The sequence below is a fragment of the Pomacea canaliculata genome, linkage group LG5, assembly GCF_003073045.1.
Source record: "Pomacea canaliculata isolate SZHN2017 linkage group LG5, ASM307304v1, whole genome shotgun sequence".
In the NCBI taxonomy this organism is placed as follows: domain Eukaryota; kingdom Metazoa; phylum Mollusca; class Gastropoda; order Architaenioglossa; family Ampullariidae; genus Pomacea; species Pomacea canaliculata.
In genome coordinates, this window is record NC_037594.1 from 28,469,857 (window position 1) to 28,486,997 (window position 17,141).

The following is a 17,141-nucleotide window of genomic DNA, read 5'->3' on the forward strand; positions in this document are numbered from 1 at the left end:
GACAGCAGGATGACTCACTGGAGCCTGAGTAGGCGTCTCGCCACAGTCACATCTGTACCGGACTTGATAGTCGCTACAGTCGACTGGGAAGTTGTCTGAGTTCTTGCATGTAAACCCTGCGTAAGATCGCAGACAAGAACCTCGCCCGAACTAAAGTATTCGATGCCACTTGCAGTCTGACAGTCGATTTCTGTTATCTTTCCTCCGACACCACAGAACTGCACGAGCTCACTGTCTGTCAACTTTTCCATATCACCATCACCTGTAGTTGGTTTGTCGCGATTAATCCAAGCTGACCAGCCGGAAATACAAGTAGAACCAGTTGGCTGGGTTACAGCTGGGGTCTGAGTAACTGGCTGTGTGGTTGGTGTTTCAATACATTCACATCTGTATCGGATTTTGTAGTCGTTGCATGGGACTGGCTCGTTATCTACATTGTTGCAGATGAGCCCCTGATCAACATCACAGGTGACAACCTCGCCAGAACTGAAGTATTCAATGCCAGTGACAGTCTGGCAATCAACTTCTACCATCTTGCCATTAGGACACAGTTGTTGTTTCTGTTCGGTTGTTAGTTGCTCGCGGTCACCGTCGTTTGTTGAGGGTGTGTTGATCCAAGTGGTCCATCCAGGTGTGCATCTACCAGGAGCCGGAGTCGGTGTGCCTCCAGTTTGAGCTGTCGGAGAAATGGATGGCGTTTGTCCACTAATGCTTGGTGGTGAAGCAGAAGGTGATTCGCCTGATGTACCAGTTGGCTGCGCAGTAGGTTGCTGGAGACATTCACATCTGTAGCGGATTTTGTAGTCGTTGCATGGGACTGGCTCGTTATCTACATTGTTGCAGATGAGCCCCTGATCAACATCACAGGTGACAACCTCGCCAGAACTGAAGTATTCAATGCCAGTGACAGTCTGGCAATCAACTTCTACCATCTTGCATTAGGACACAGTTGTTGTTTCTGTTCGGTTGTTAGTTGCTCGCGGTCACCGTCGTTTGTTGAGGGTGTGTTGATCCAAGTGGTCCATCCAGGGTGTGCATCTACCAGGAGCCGGAGTCGGTGTGCCTCCAGTTTGAGCTGTCGGAGAAATGGATGGCGTTTGTCCACTAATGCTTGGTGGTGAAGCAGAAGGTGATTCGCCTGATGTACCAGTTGGCTGCGCAGTAGGTTGCTGGAGACATTCACATCTGTATCGGATTTTGTAGTCGTTGCATGGGACTGGCTCGTTATCTACATTGTTGCAGATGAGCCCCTGATCAACATTACAGGTGACAACCTCGCCAGAACTGAAGTATTCAATGCCAGAGACAGTCTGGCAATCAACTTCTACCATCATGCCATTAGGACACAGTTGTTGTTTCTGTTCGGTTGTTAGTTGCTCGCGGTCACCGTCGTTTGTTGAGGGTGTGTTGATCCAAGTGGTCCATCCAGGTGTGCATCTACCAGGAGCCGGAGTCGGTGTGCCTCCAGTTTGAGCTGTCGGAGAAATGGATGGCGTTTGTCCACTAATGCTTGGTGGTGAAGCAGAAGGTGATTCGCCTGATGTACCAGTTGGCTGCGCAGTAGGTTGCTGGAGACATTCACATCTGTATCGGATTTTGTAGTCGTTGCATGGGACTGGCTCGTTATCTACATTGTTGCAGATGAGCCCCTGATCAACATTACAGGTGACAACCTCGCCAGAACTGAAGTATTCAATGCCAGAGACAGTCTGGCAATCAACTTCTACCATCATGCCATTAGGACACAGTTGTTGTTTCTGTTCGGTTGTTAGCTGCTCGCGGTCACCATCGCTTGTTGAGGGTGTGTTGATCCAAGTGGTCCATCCAGGTGTGCATCTACCAGGAGCCGGAGTCGGTGTGCCTCCAGTTTGAGCTGTCGGAGAAATGGATGGCGTTTGTCCACTAATGCTTGGTGGTGAAGCAGAAGGTGATTCGCCTGATGTACCAGTTGGCTGCGCAGTAGGTTGCTGGAGACATTCACATCTGTATCGGATTTTGTAGTCGTTGCATGGGACTGGCTCGTTATCTACATTGTTGCAGATGAGCCCCTGATCAACATCACAGGTGACAACCTCGCCAGAACTGAAGTATTCAATGCCAGTGACAGTCTGGCAATCAACTTCTACCATCTTGCCATTAGGACACAGTTGTTGTTTCTGTTCGGTTGTTAGTTGCTCGCGGTCACCGTCGTTTGTTGAGGGTGTGTTGATCCAAGTGGTCCATCCAGGTGTGCATCTACCAGGAGCCGGAGTCGGTGTGCCTCCAGTTTGAGCTGTCGGAGAAATGGATGGCGTTTGTCCACTAATGCTTGGTGGTGAAGCAGAAGGTGATTCGCCTGATGTACCAGTTGGCTGCGCAGTAGGTTGCTGGAGACATTCACATCTGTATCGGATTTTGTAGTCGTTGCATGGGACTGGCTCGTTATCTACATTGTTGCAGATGAGCCCCTGATCAACATTACAGGTGACAACCTCGCCAGAACTGAAGTATTCAATGCCAGTGACAGTCTGGCAATCAACTTCTACCATCATGCCATTAGGACACAGTTGTTGTTTCTGTTCCTTTGTTAGCTGCTCGCGGTCACCATCGCTTGTTGAGGGTGTGTTGATCCAAGTGGTCCAACCAGATTTACAGGTTGCTGGATTAGGAGTTGGCGTTTCTCCCGTTGGACTGCTTTTTATTGTTACGCCTTGAAAAAAATTTGATGCTAATTATTGCAATGTGTGTAAATGTAACTGAATCACTCAATATAAACATAGCAATTAAAATATGAGACTTAATATCTTTATGTCTATTATTTATAATTTAATTTCTTATTTATCTACGGTATGTTTGAATGTTTAGCTTTATTTGTTTTGTCAATGCATCACAAACAAAATTCATCCTGTCAGAGAAGTTTAGCGACTTATATATATAATACAAAAATGCCAGAAATAAGCAGCAGTCAGGTTTCTTCGCCTTTTATCTTATCTGGGTGATTTCAGACAATTTTCTCGGTGCTAACAGAAAATGTGAACAGAACTGTTCTTTGGTTATGCTTTTGAATGAATTCATGAATTTGCAGTCTAAAGGTGCAATATTTAAGAAATAAACTCACCACTACAGTCACACATATATCTGATCATAAAGTCCTCGCAAGGCAAGGGAGCATTTATCTCTGCATCGCAAGTAAAGCCCGTCTCGACATCGCAGTTGGTGATCAGCGGCTTATTGTAGGACGGCTGGTTATCGGCCACAGCGTTGCACTCCACCTGACTGACCTTGCCCCCGCGGCACCAGCTTTCTAGCTCCTCTTTGCTCAGCTGCTCGTGGTCACCGTTGGCCACGTTCTTGTTGCGATTGTACCACGGCGACCAGCCAGCGGCGCAGCTGCCTTGAGGGGGAGGTGTGGGGGTCGTGACGGCGGGAGTTGGCGAAGTGCATTCGTCGCACAGCACGCGAATCTCATAGTCGAAGCAGGTTTGCTCGGCCGTGTCGAGGCACATTAGCATCAGCTGTTGCTTGTCACACGTGACGTCCTTCTGGCCAGCCTGGTCCCAGGCCACGCGCGTGCCAGCTACGCGGCACTCAATGTCCAGCGCCTGCTGTGGCTGGCACACGTGCACCAGTCCTCCTAGGCTCTGCAGGCTTTCGTACTCATTGCCCTCGGAAGGCTTGTTGCTGTTCACCCACGATGTCCAGTAGCGGCAGCCGGCTGACGTGAAGCTGGGGCTGATGCTAGGCTGTGCAGTGGGCGTGACGCTGGGACCCACCGTCGGGGTGCTGACCAGCAAAGGCGGGGCGTGGCTGATGGAGACTCGCATCCGAAGATGTTGAAGCGCAGTGCGATTTCACCATGGTACTCTGTTGGCCGGATGCGTATGTAACGCGCATGAATGACCGGGAACAAGTGCATGACGGGGGTGTTCTGGTCGGTGTTACCTTCAAAAATGTTTTGAATCTGGTTGCCAGAAGTTGGCACAGGGTAGAAGTTCTGGCCATCGTTACTGTAGTAAATCTCATACCGGGTCACCCAGTAGGGACTGTCCGCACTTCCCTGCGTCGAGATGCCGCCAATCGCGTAGGACGTCAAAAAGTCCACTTCGATCCATTGTCTGTCGTTTGATACACTAAAATACAAATATTTACTTGCTGTGTTTATTGTTTAAATATAATTATGCATAACAAAAACTTACAAAACATGACTTAAAATAATCTGCAAAACAAGTGAAAACATTAAACCTGTTCTCTTTAGGATGACTACGTTGTAACTTAAAGGTGCATAAGCTGTGGGCATATGTTACCTCGGTCTCCACCCACTGGCATAAGGACCATCCTGCTCGGTGAATATTCGAGCTCTGTCAGGCATGTGGAACATATCCAGATAGCTAGAAGCCCTCAACTGACTGTTGGAAATAACCAACGGGTTGCTGAGACCCATTGGAACGTTGCAAACTGAAAAAATCATGAGTGTTACATTATAAAAAAAAAAACTGGATAAAGAGGTTAACTACGTTAAAAAGATATGGACAATGCTTTATAATGTGAAAGTTACAGTTTAGTCCGTAATTTTTATATTACAACGGTGTTGTTGATTTTCTTTTAATCTAAAAACTAACCGTTTGTGGTACAGTATTAGTAACGAATGGTAAGTCAGTAAAGAATATGGATTGTTACCATGGATAGGGACGAGTATTGATACGCCAGGCTCAGCAGAAGGTGAAGCTGTGGGTGTAAATCCTGTGGGTGGGATGTCAGGTCGGCAACCAAGAAGATCGAAACGCAGACCATAACCCAGAGGCGACGAGGAGATCGGGTACAGACGCACATAACGGGCCAACACGTCACGGTTGAAGAGGTTACGCACCGGTGTGTTACGATCAGTGTTGCCTGTGAAGATGTACGGGGTGGAGTCGCCAGGCTGGGAAGTGTACTGCGTGAAGGTGTTGCCGTCGATGCTGTAGGAGATGGTATAGGACGTCGTCCAGCGGTCTGTGTCCGGGCTGCCTTGGGTCATCACGCCGGAGATCAGTTTCAGGGAGCGCAAGTCGACTTGGATCCACGGTGTATTCTCGACTCTGTCACAGACAAAACAGGCAGTGCTTGGGGCTGTGTTGCGTCTGTCATTTTGGATATACTGTTTTTATGTCAAACAGTACATTTCTATGATTGTATATACAAGAATTAAAAAAAAAAACTGAAAAGATTCTGAAAATCTATTATACATATGGACGAAGCCAGTTTTCACTCTAAAAGCATTTTACCCAAAATTTTCCCATCCAATCCAAGAATGCACTAGCTTTAGGAGATGGAGATTGAATGGATTATATAATTCGCATTCTAACAGTAAGACGGTAAAACAATCAAAACAACAGTATTTACTTTGGAATCCATGATCCTCCTGTCTCGAAGGTGACTGTACTGTATAGGCGGCCATGGTCAGGCCCGTGAAGGGTGTCTAGATAGGATGATGACGTCAGCTGTCCGGGTGTCACGATGTAAGAACTCTCTAGCCCCATGGGAACCAGACACACTAGAGAAACAAACAATATGCACAATGTCATTTAAGTTTCATCTAAGAACAATGTTATTATAATTGCCTCTCTGTCATCAGGTTTTTTTTTAAAGATGATTAGATGTCTGCAAAACTTTGTTAAGACTTTTTTTTTCCTAAATCCCATTCACTATAATAAATGGGACTGCACTAATCTCACCTGACGGTGTCGTGAAACTGGGATTAACTGTTGTGGGGGTCTGACCAGAAACATTGGGTGGTACTGCAGTTGGTGTTTGTCCCGACACTGGAGATGGGCTCACCGTAGTTACTTGGTAGTTTATTGGAGACGGATTGCAGCCAACCACGTTAAATCTAGAAAACGACAGCAAAACAATCATTTTTAGTTGGTAGCGGTTCCCAATATCTGTCACAAAAATAGCAGCGTGGTTAAAGTATTTCAATAAACACTTTTACAGAGCGAAGACCGATGAAATGCCAGTCTTTTTCATAATAAATTTCTTGCGCAGAAATATTTAAATGCCATACGTGGTTATAATTAGTTACGATATTTCCTGTCTGTACACAAGGATGAAAAACATGCCATATCGCTGGGTAGGAAATTAAAGGCTGATAGGCAATGTCTGTTACAGAACTGTGAGAAAAATATCACTATTTAGGCGCAGACATAAGCGTTTGTCGTCTGGGCGATCACGCAAAAATACATGGTTCTTGGATTCCCAAACCCACGTCTACGCATCTTCGCATTTCGCTTAGTACCTAAGCTCCAGGTTCTCTGTGGCATCGACAGGCACAATGCGGATGTACTGGGCGACGATGTTGCGGTTGAAGAGCTGCGCAGACGGTTGGTTGCCGTAGTCAGTGGCTCGGAAGATGTAAGGAGGCGTGGAAGGACTGTCTGTGTAGTCCGTGAAGGTAATGCCGTCAATGCTGTGCTGCACGTGGAACTGTCCTGTTGGTCTGCCTTGCAGCAGCACACCTGACACCTGCTTTAGCTCTTCGAAGTTCACTTGAATCCATGGGTGTTTGTCAGTGACACTATACATACACATTTTTATTAGATCTCTCGGCATTAGAAACGAAATGCGCTACAAAGCCACTGTAGTCTACGTCATTAAATACAGAATAAACTACGTGGACAGTACATAAGCTACCAGAAAGAAATATTTTGGAATAATGTTAAAGGCTATAGACATGAATACAATCCTGACACTTGTATCCCAAAACGAACGGCCTTAAGAATGATCTTCAATCTGTTCTAGTGCTGCACAAATTGTAGGGCTAAAGAATATTTTAGTCTTCCAAGTCAATCAAGTGCGTGGCGTTTATGCGACCTACGAGGATGAGTGTTTTACATACGCTGGGATCCAAGAGGGGGCGCCACTGCTGTAGTCTTGAGTAAGTCTCCCCATGCTAGCCTTGTGCTCCTCGTTCAGGTGAGAAGAAGACTGGATTTGCTTTGTCTGTTATAATCTGGAAGTTCTCTAGACCCATCTTGGTAAAGCATACTGCAAGCGACGAAAAATTGTACAGTATACAGTTAGGATAGTAAGTGAGGATCACTAAATATGTCTATCGTTCGACCATGGTAAGCTTATTAAGTTTTGTACTTATAAACTTTATTAAACTGTACACGCTTGCTGTAGTGTATAAATACTAATGATTTGTATCATCTTTCAAACACGCGCATGTACAGAGCCTAGTGGAATAGGATACAAGTAGGAAAGGAACAAAAAATATCCACAAACAGAAGTCGCCTCCAAAAAAAGGAGACGGATGGGATATGGATGGAGGTGATAGATTTTTTTTAAGAAGAAAAACCATTATTTCCTAGGGTAGCAGAGTCGACGTTTTAGGTGGTATAAGCAGCGTGTCTTTGAGCGCAACCAAACAGTTGATGTATTCTTTGCAGTAAGCAAATGATAAAAGAGACAAAAAAAGCTGTTATGGAAAAGTCCGTTTAGTATAAAAGAAACAATTTATGATGTATAATTATTAAACACTATGTTTTGATGACGAAAATGTCACACCATTCTAATTTATGACTGTTTCCGTTTGGGAAAGCACTCCCCAAATTAGCCGCTCTGCTTTCTAGCACCATCCACTTACGTGGTTCTAGAGTGGGTCTGGCTGAAGGCAAAATTGTTGGAGTGGCAGGTGAGGTTGAGGTGATGCCTGTTCCTCGCAGCCCAGCAAATTGAAGCGAAGTGCGATGCCAGCCGGCGCCCAGGAGACCGGCACTATTCGCCAGAAGCGTGCCATTATTGGTGCGGACAGAAAAGCCGTCTTCACCGTATTCCTGTCGGTGCTGCCACTCAGTTCTGTCGGAATGTTGTTGGTTCCGGTGTAAGTTTGGAAGCTATAGCCGTCGTTGCTGTAACGCAGAAGGAAGCTCGTTGTCCAACGGTCGTCTACAGGTGAACCTTGGATCAACAGGCCGGACACAGCCATGGGACGAAGTAGATCCACTTGTAGCCATTGGTTACCATCGTTTGTGCTGTTACAGCGAGATTGCATGAATTTGAGCAGAAGGAAAGAGGATCTCAATACTTTAACGCACTTTCGTGTATGTCATCAATGATTTAACAATATTATCGCTTACAAAGCAGAACACTTTTGTCGTTGAGTTGCCGCCAGAGCTCAATATCGAAAAAAAGAACATGAAGGGAAAAATTAAGTGTTATGCATTTTAGTTTTATTAAAAAAGATTAGTTAATATACAGTTAGTTGTACATTTGTGTACATTGTGCACTGAGTACATTACGTAAAGGAAGTAAAAAGATTTTGAATGATGTACCATTGTACTTACAATGGAACCCAGGCACCATGTTCGTTGAACAGTCTGCCCGCAAAGGCAGACGTGCTAAACAGCATAGAGCTGGAGGACGTGAGTTGCGAGTCGGTGACCTTTTGAGCATTAGTGATGGTCATCGGGACATTACAGATGTAACCTTTAAGGAATAAAAATTAATTTAATCCTTTCAATTAAAAAAATCCACGAAAAAAACTAATCGAAATAAACTAACAATGTAAGCTTGTGAACATTTGTCTGACGAACTGTATTAAAAAAAAAAAAGCAGAAAAAATCAGTGTAATAACCTAAGTGTGCAGTAGGTGTTGGACCAGTGTACAATGGCGGGTATGTCGACATTGGGGGAGCTGTCCAATGTTGTGAAATATCAGGTATTGGTGTCTCTTGAGTGTGCCCTGGAGGCCAAACAGGTGTTGGTGTCTCGCCAGTGTAGAATGGATACGGTGTAGGTGATTCTCCGCTTACACCAGGAGGATGAGCAGATGGCGTTGGACCGTGTGCATGGTGGTACGGCGTTAGTTTCACCCGTCCACCCGTCAGCCTGGATAAGGTGTGGGAGACTCACCGCTATTTGAATAGGGCCCAGCAGGTGTTGAATAGGGCCAGTGTAGCCTGGTGGATACGGTGTAGTGATTCTCCGCTTACACCAGGAGAAGAGCAGATGGGTTTGGACCAGTGTACCATGGTGGGTATAGGTGTAGGTGATTTCACCCGTCCAGCCTGGTGGATAAGGTTGTGGGGATACTCGCCGCTATTTGAATAGGCCCAGCAGGTGTTGGTGTCTCGCCAGTGTAGCCTGGTGGATACGGTGTAGGTGATTCTCCGCTTACACCAGGAGGATGAGCAGATGGCGTTGGACCAGTGTACCATGGCGGGAATGCTGTGGTTGTGGGGACCCGTCCAGTCTGGTGGATACAGTGTCTCGCCACTGGTGCTGAGGAGGATGAGCAGACCATGGCGTGGCCAGTTACCATGGCGGGAATGCCGGGTTGTGGGACCCGTCAGTCTGTACATGTGTGGAGATTGGAGCAGATGGCGTTGGAACCGGACCATGGTGGGAGTTCACCCGTCCAGCCTGGTGGATAAGGTGTGGGGGACTCGCCGCTATTTGAATAGGGCCCAGCAGGTGTTGGTGTCTCGCCAGTGTAGCCTGGTGGATACGGTGTAGGTGATTCTCCGCTTACACCAGGAGGATGAGCAGATGGCGTTGGACCAGTGTACCATGGCGGGAATGCCGTGGTTGTGGGACCCGTCCAGTCTGGTGGATACGGTGTCTCGCCACTGTGCTGAGGAGGATGAGCAGATGGCGTTGGACCAGTGTACCATGGTGGGTATGGCGTCGGAGTTTCACCCGTCCAGCCTGGTGGATAAGGTGTGGGGGACTCGCCGCTATTTGAATAGGGCCCAGCAGGTGTTGGTGTCTCGCCAGTGTAGCCTGGTGGATACGGTGTAGGTGATTCTCCGCTTACACCAGGAGGATGAGCAGATGGCGTTGGACCAGTGTACCATGGCGGGAATGCTGTGGTTGTGGGACCCGTCCAGTCTGGTGGATACGGTGTCTCGCCACTGTGCTGAGGAGGATGAGCAGATGGCGTTGGACCAGTGTACCATGGTGGGTATGGGCGTCGAGTTTCACCCGTCAGCCTGGTGATAAGGTGTGGGGGACTCGCCGCTATTTGAATAGGGCCCAGCAGGTGTTGGTGTCTCGCCAGTGTAGCCTGGTGGATACGGTGTAGTGATTCTCCGCTTACACCAGGAGGATGAGCAGATGGCGTTGGACAGTGTACCATGGCGGGAATGCCGTGGTTGTGGGACCCGTCCAGTCTGGTGGATACGGTGTCTCGCCACTGTGCTGAGGAGGATGAGCAGATGGCGTTGGACCAGTGTACCATGGTGGGTATGGCGTCGGAGTTTCACCCGTCCAGCCTGGTGGATAAGGTGTGGGGGACTCGCCGCTATTTGAATAGGGCCCAGCAGGTGTTGGTGTCTCGCCAGTGTAGCCTGGTGGATACGGTGTAGGTGATTCTCCGCTTACACCAGGAGGATGAGCAGATGGCGTTGGACCAGTGTACCATGGCGGGAATGCCGTGGTTGTGGGACCCGTCCAGTCTGGTGGATACGGTGTCTCGCCACTGTGCTGAGGAGGATGAGCAGATGGCGTTGGACCAGTGTACCATGGTGGGTATGGCGTCGGAGTTCACCCGTCCAGCTGGTGGATAAGGTGTGGGGGACTCGCCGCTATTTGAATAGGGCCCAGCAGGTGTTGGTGTCTCGCCAGTGTAGCCTGGTGGATACGGTGTAGGTGATTCTCCGCTTACACCAGGAGGATGAGCAGATGGCGTTGGACCAGTGTACCATGGCGGGAATGCTGTGGTTGTGGGACCCGTCCAGTCTGGTGGATACGGTGTCTCGCCACTGTGCTGAGGAGGATGAGCAGATGGCGTTGGACCAGTGTACCATGGTGGGAATGGCGTCGGAGTTTCACGCGTCCAGCCTGTGGATAAGGTGTGGGGGACTCGCCGCTATTTGAATAGGGCCAGCAGGTGTTGGTGTCTCGCCAGTGTAGCCTGGTGGATACGGTGTAGGTGATTCTCGCTTACACCAGGAGGATGAGCAGATGGCGTTGGACCAGTGTACCATGGCGGGAATGCCGTGGTTGTGGACCCGCCAGGAGATCTGGTGGATACGGTGTCTCGCCACTGTGCTGAGGAGGATGAGCAGATGGCGTTGGACCAGTGTACCATGGTGGGTATGGCGTCGGAGTTTCACCCGTCCAGCCTGGTGGATAAGTGTGGGGGACTCGCCACTATTTGAATAGGGCCCAGCAGGTGTTGGTGTCTCGCCAGTGTAGCCTGGTGGATACGGTGTAGGTGATTCTCCGCTTACACCAGGAGGATGAGCAGATGGCGTTGGACCAGTGTACCATGGCGGGAATGCTGTGGTTGTGGGACCCGTCCAGTCTGGTGGATACGGTGTCTCGCCACTGTCTGAGGAGGATGAGCAGATGGCGTTGGACCAGTGTACCATGGTGGGTATGGCGTCGGAGTTTCACCCGTCCAGCCTGGTGGATAAGGTGTGGGGGACTCGCCGCTATTTGAATAGGGCCCAGCAGGTGTTGGTGTCTCGCCAGTGTAGCCTGGTGGATACGGTGTAGGTGATTCTCCGCTTACACCAGGAGGATGAGCAGATGGCGTTGGACCAGTGTACCATGGCGGGAATGCTGTGGTTGTGGGACCCGTCCAGTCTGGTGGATACGGTGTCTCGCCACTGTGCTGAGGAGGATGAGCAGATGGCGTTGGACCAGTGTACCATGGTGGGTATGGCGTCGGAGTTTCACCCGTCCAGCCTGGTGGATAAGGTGTGGGGGACTCGCCGCTATTTGAATAGGGCCCAGCAGGTGTTGGTGTCTCGCCAGTGTAGCCTGGTGGATACGGTGTAGGTGATTCTCCGCTTACACCAGGAGGATGAGCAGATGGCGTTGGACCAGTGTACCATGGCGGGAATGCTGTGGTTGTGGGACCCGTCCAGTCTGGTGGATACGGTGTCTCGCCACTGTGCTGAGGAGGATGAGCAGATGGCGTTGGACCAGTGTACCATGGTGGGTATGGCGTCGGAGTTTCACCCGTCCAGCCTGGTGGATAAGGTGTGGGGGACTCGCCGCTATTTGAATAGGGCCCAGCAGGTGTTGGTGTCTCGCCAGTGTAGCCTGGTGGATACGGTGTAGGTGATTCTCCGCTTACACCAGGAGGATGAGCAGATGGCGTTGGACCAGTGTACCATGGCGGGAATGCCGTGGTTGTGGGACCCTCCAGTCTGGTGGATACGGTGTCTCGCCACTGTGCTGAGGAGGATGAGCAGATGGCGTTGGAGTGTACCATGGTGGGTAATGCGTCCGGAGTTTCACCCGTCCAGCCTGGTGGATAAGGTGTGGACTCGCCGCTATTTGAATAGGGCCCAGCAGGTGTTGGGGTGTCGCCAGTGTAGCCTGGTGGATACGGTGTTAGGGTGATTCTCCGCTTACACCAGGAGGATGAGCAGATGGGTTGACGAGTGTACATGGCGGGAATGCGTGTTGTGGACCCGTCCAGTCTGGTGGAAGGTACGGTGTCTCGCCGCACTGTGCTGAGGAGGATGAGCAGATGGTGTTGGACGTTGGAACCGTGTACCATGGTGGTATGGCGTGGAGTTTCACCCGTCCAGCCTGGTGCTAAATAAGGTGTGGGGACTCGCCGCTATGTTGCGGGAATAGAGTGTTGGTGTCTCGGTGTAGCCCTGGGCCAGCAGGTGGATACGTGTAGGTGATTCTCCGCTTACAACCAGGTAGGATGAGCAGATGGCGTTGGGACCAGTGTAATGGTGAACCGTCCAGTCTGGTGGATACGGTGTCTCGCCACTGTGCTGAGGAGGATGAGCAGATGGCGTTGGACCCAGTGTACCATGGTGGGTATGGGTCGGAGTTTCACCCGTCCAGCTGGTGATAGGTGTGGGGGTACTCGCCGCTATTTGATAGCATTTGGTGTCTCGCCAGTGTAGCCTGGTGGATACGGTGTATGATTCTCCGCTTACACAGGAGGATGAGCAGATGGCGTTGGACCAGTGTAACCATGGCGGGAATGCCGTGGTTGTGGGACCCGTCCAGTCTGGTGGATACGGTGTCTCGCCACTGTGCTGAGGAGGATGAGCAGATGGCGTTGGACCAGTGTACCATGGTGGGTAATGGCGTCGGAGTTTTACACCCGTCAGCCTGATGTGATAAGTGTGGGGGACTCGCCGCTATTTGAATAGGGCCAGCAGGTGTTGGTGTCTCGCCAGTGTAGCCTGGTGGAATACGGTGTAGGTGATTCTCCGCTTACACCAGGAGGATGAGCAGATGGCGTTGGATAAGGTGTTCCAGTGTACCAATGGCGGAGCCTGGTGTGGGACCGTCCAGATCTGGTGGAACGGTGTCAAAGCACCAGAAGGGGTCGCCACTGTGCTGGAGGAGGATGAGCAGATGGCGTTGGAACAGTGTACCATGTGGGCTGGCGTCGAGTTTCACCCGTCAGCCTGTGGATAAGGTGGTGGGACTCGCCGCTATTTGAATAGGGCCAGCAGGTGTTTGGTGTCTCGCCAGTGTAGCCTGGTGGATACGGTGTAGTTGATTCTCCGCTTACACCAGGAGGATGAAGCAGAATGGCGTTGGGACCAGTGTACCATGGCGGGAATGCTGGTTGTGACCCGTCCAGTCTGGTGGAATACGGTGTCCTCGCACCTGTGCTGAGGAGGATGAGCAGATGGCGTTGGACCGTGTACCATGTGGGTATGGCGTCGGAGTTTCACCGGGAGGAATCTCGCGGGAAAATCACTCGGTGGATAATGTGGGGGACTCGCCGCTATTTGAATAGGGCCAGCAGGTGGATTGGTGTCTCGCCAGTGTAGCCTGGTGGATACGGTGTAGGTGAATTATCCGTTAACACAGGAGCAGTGCACGTGACCAGTGTACCATGGCGGGAATGCGTGGTTGTGGAACCCGTCCGTCTGGCTGAATGCCGTGAGGAGGGATTGTGGGACCCTCCAGTCTGTCCATCCTGTGGATAGGTGTGAGGGGGATCGCGTATGTGAATAGGGCCAGTGCTGAGTGCTGGTGGATACGAGGTGATAGACCAGATGGCAGTTGACCATTGTAACCCAGTGCGTGGTGTGGGACCACTGGTGGGTTGTTCGATGTGCGTCGAGTTTAATGGTGGAATGGCAGTTTATCCGTCCAGCTGGTGGGTAAGGCTGTGGGGACTCGCCGCTATTTGAATAGGGCCAGGTGTTGGTGTCTCGCCTTAGTGTAGCGGTGGTAGGATGAGGTGTAGGTGATTCTGCCGTCTTTACTTACCACCAGGAGGATGACAGAGGGCGTTGGACCAGTGTAACCTGGCGGAATGCTGTGGTATGTGGGACCCGTCCAGTCGTTGTGGTGATACGTGTTCTCGCCCACTCGTCTGAGGAGGATGAGCAGATGGCGTTGGACAGTGTAACCTGGTGGGAATGGTGGGTGAATGGCGTCCGGAGTTTCACCCGTCCAGCTGTGGAAAAAAATAAGGTTGGGGGACTGCCGCTATTTGAATAGGGCGCAGCAGGTGTTGGTGTCTCTCCTTGTAGGCCATGTAGCCTGGTGATAGGTGTAGTGTGATTCTCCTCTTACACCAGGAGTGAAAGCAGATTGGCGTTGGCAGTGTACCATGCGGAAATGCTGTGGTGTAAGGACGTCAGTCCTGGTGGATGGTGTCTCGACCTGTGCTGAGAAGAGGATGAGCGATGCGTGGACGTGTACCATGGCGGGTAATGGGTCAGTTCAACGCGTCCAGCTGGTGGATAAGGTGTGGGGGACTCGCCATTTTGAATAGGGCCCCAGCAGGTGTTGGTGTCTCGCCAGTGTAGCCTGGTGGATACGGGTGTAGGTGATTCTCCGCTTACACCAGGGGGGATGGAGCAGATGGCGTTAGGACCCCAGTGTACCATGGCGGAAATGCTGTGGTTGTGGGACCGTCCAGTCTGGTGGATAACGGTGTCTCGCCATGTGCTGAGGAGGATGAGCAGATGGCGTTGGACGCAGTGTACCATGGGTGGGGAATATGGCGTCGGAGTTTCACCCGTCCCGCAGCGCTGGTGGATAAGGTGTGGGGGACTCGCCGCTATTTGAAATAGGGCCCAGCAGGGTGTTGGTGTCCGCCCAGTGTAGCCTGGTGATACGGTGTAGGTGAATTCTCAGCAGGAAGGATTTAGCATGGCGGTTGGACAGTGTTACGCTGGCCGGTAGGTGGTTGTAGGACCGTCCTATTGGTGGAATACGTGTGTCTCGCAGTGCTTGATGAGGATGAGCGTTGGAGGACCAGTGTACCATGGCGGGAATGCCGTGGTTGTTGGGAACCCGTCAGTCTGGTGGAGACGACGGTGTTCTCGCCCACTGTGCTGAGGTAGGATGAGCGCCACTGGCGTTGGACCAGTGAGGAGGATGAGCAGATGGGTAATGGCTTGGACCCAGTGTAAACCATGGTGGAAATGGCGTCGAAGTTTCAGCCGTCCAGAGCCCTGGGGGGTGGGAAGAATTTTAAGTGTGGGGGACTCGCCGCTATTTGAATAGGGGCCAGCAGGTGTTGGTGTTCGCCAGTGTAGGCCTGGTGATACGGTGTAGGTGATTCTCACGCTTAACACCAGGAGGATGACAGAGGGCGTTTTGGAACCAGTGACCATGGCGGGAATGCTGTGGTTTGTGGGACCCGTCCAGTCTGGTGGATACGGTGTCTCGCACCTGTGCTGGAGGAGGATGAGCAGATGGGCGTTGCGACCAGTGTACCATGGTGGGAATGGCTCGGGAGTTTCAATCCCGTCGCCAGCCTGGTGGATAAAGGTGTGGGGACTCGCTCTTAATTATGGATGGGGGGCCAGAGGTGTTGGTGTATCGCCTGTGTAGCTGTGGATACGGTGTATGTTGATTTGCCGCTTACACAGGAGATAGAGAGGGTTGGACAGTTGTCCATGGCGGAATGCTGTGTTGTGGGACCCCGTCAGTCTGGTGGATACGGTGTCTCGCCAATGTGCTGAGATGATGAGCAGATGGCGTTGGACCCGTGTACCATGGTGGGAAATGGGTGGAGTTTCACTGTCAGCATGGTGGGTAAGGTGTGGGGGATCCGCTATTTTGAATAGGGCAGCAGGTGTTGTGTCTCAGTGTAGCTGGTGGAATTACGGTGTAGGTGATTCTCCGCTTACACCAGGAGGATACAGAGGCGTTTTGGACCAGGTGTACCATGGCGGGAATGCGTGGTTTGGTGGGACCCGTCCATCTGGTGGATACGGTGTCTCGCACTGTGCTGGAGGAGGCATGAGCAGATGGGCGTTGCGACCAGTGTACCATGGTGGGTATGGCGTCGGGAGTTTCAACCCGTCCAGCTGGTGGATATAGGTGTGGGGGATCCGCTATTTTGAATAGGGCAGCAGGTGTTGTGTCTCAGTGTAGCTGGTGGAATTACGGTGTAGGTGATTCTCCGCTTACACCAGGAGGATTGGACAGAGGCGTGTTGGACCCCAGTGTACCATGGCGGAAATGCGTGGTTGTGGGACCGCGTCCAGGTCCTGGTGGATTACGGTGTCTCGCCATTGTGCTGAGGAGGATGAGCAGATGGCGTTGGACGCAAGTGTACCATGGGTGGGGTATGGCGTCGGAGTTTCACACCGTCCCGCAGCGCTGGTGATAGGTGTGGGGGACTCGCCGCTATTTGAAATAGGGCCCCAGCAAGGGTGTTTGGTGTCCGCCAGGTGTAGCCGGTGGATAACGGTGTAGGTGAATTCTCCGCGTTTAACACCAGGAGGATGAGCAGATGGCGTTGGACCAGTGTACCATGGCGGGAATGCCGTGGTTGTTGGGACCCGTCAGTCTGGTGGAGATACGGTGTTCTCGCCCACTGTGCTGAGGTAGGATGAGCAGATGGCGTTGGACCAGTGTGACCGGTGGGTAATGGCGTCGAGTTTCCCGTCCAGGCCCTGGGGGGTTTGGGAAGAATTTTAAAAGGTGTGGGGGACTCGCCGCTATTTGGAATAGGGGCCACAGCAGGTGTTGGTGTTCGCCAGTGTAGGCCTGGTGATACGGTGTAGGTGATTCTCCGCTTACACCAGGAGATGAGCAGATGGCGTTTTGGACCAGGTGTACCATGGCGGGAATGCGTGGTTTGGTGGGACCCGTCCATCTGGTGGATACGGTGTCTCGCACTGTGCTGGAGGAGGCATGAGCAGATGGGCGTTGCGACCAGTGTACCATGGTGGGTATGGCGTCGGGAGTTTCAACCCGTCCAGCTGGTGGATATAGGT

General features: G+C 51.2%; 2 protein-coding genes across 2 annotated transcripts in view; both read right to left on the reverse strand.

Moving 5' to 3' along the window:
* Positions 1–14: 14 nt before the first annotated feature.
* Positions 15–932, reverse strand: LOC112564799 (mucin-2-like). Its single transcript, XM_025239873.1, has one exon. The coding sequence runs from the start codon at positions 930–932 to the stop codon at positions 15–17; it is 918 nt and encodes a 305-aa protein (XP_025095658.1).
* Positions 933–3,516: 2,584 nt separating this feature from the next.
* The window catches only part of LOC112564552 (lactadherin-like), a 27,588-nt gene continuing 13,963 nt past the window's right edge, over positions 3,517–17,141 (reverse strand). The window contains exons 3-8 of the mRNA XM_025239441.1: positions 6,254–6,532; positions 5,694–5,848; positions 5,362–5,512; positions 4,657–5,057; positions 4,284–4,434; positions 3,517–4,109 (exon numbers count right to left, since the gene is read on the reverse strand). Coding sequence (XP_025095226.1) covers positions 3,665–4,109; positions 4,284–4,434; positions 4,657–5,057; positions 5,362–5,512; positions 5,694–5,848; positions 6,254–6,532 — 1,582 coding nt within the window. The 3' untranslated portion in view covers positions 3,517–3,664. The remainder of the gene's footprint in view (positions 4,110–4,283; positions 4,435–4,656; positions 5,058–5,361; positions 5,513–5,693; positions 5,849–6,253; positions 6,533–17,141) is intronic.

Excerpts from the sequence above, each read along its gene's own strand:
- LOC112564799 (XM_025239873.1), bottom strand. The coding sequence starts at position 932 with ATGGTAGAAGTTGATTGCCAGACTGTCACTGGCATTGAATACTTCAGT.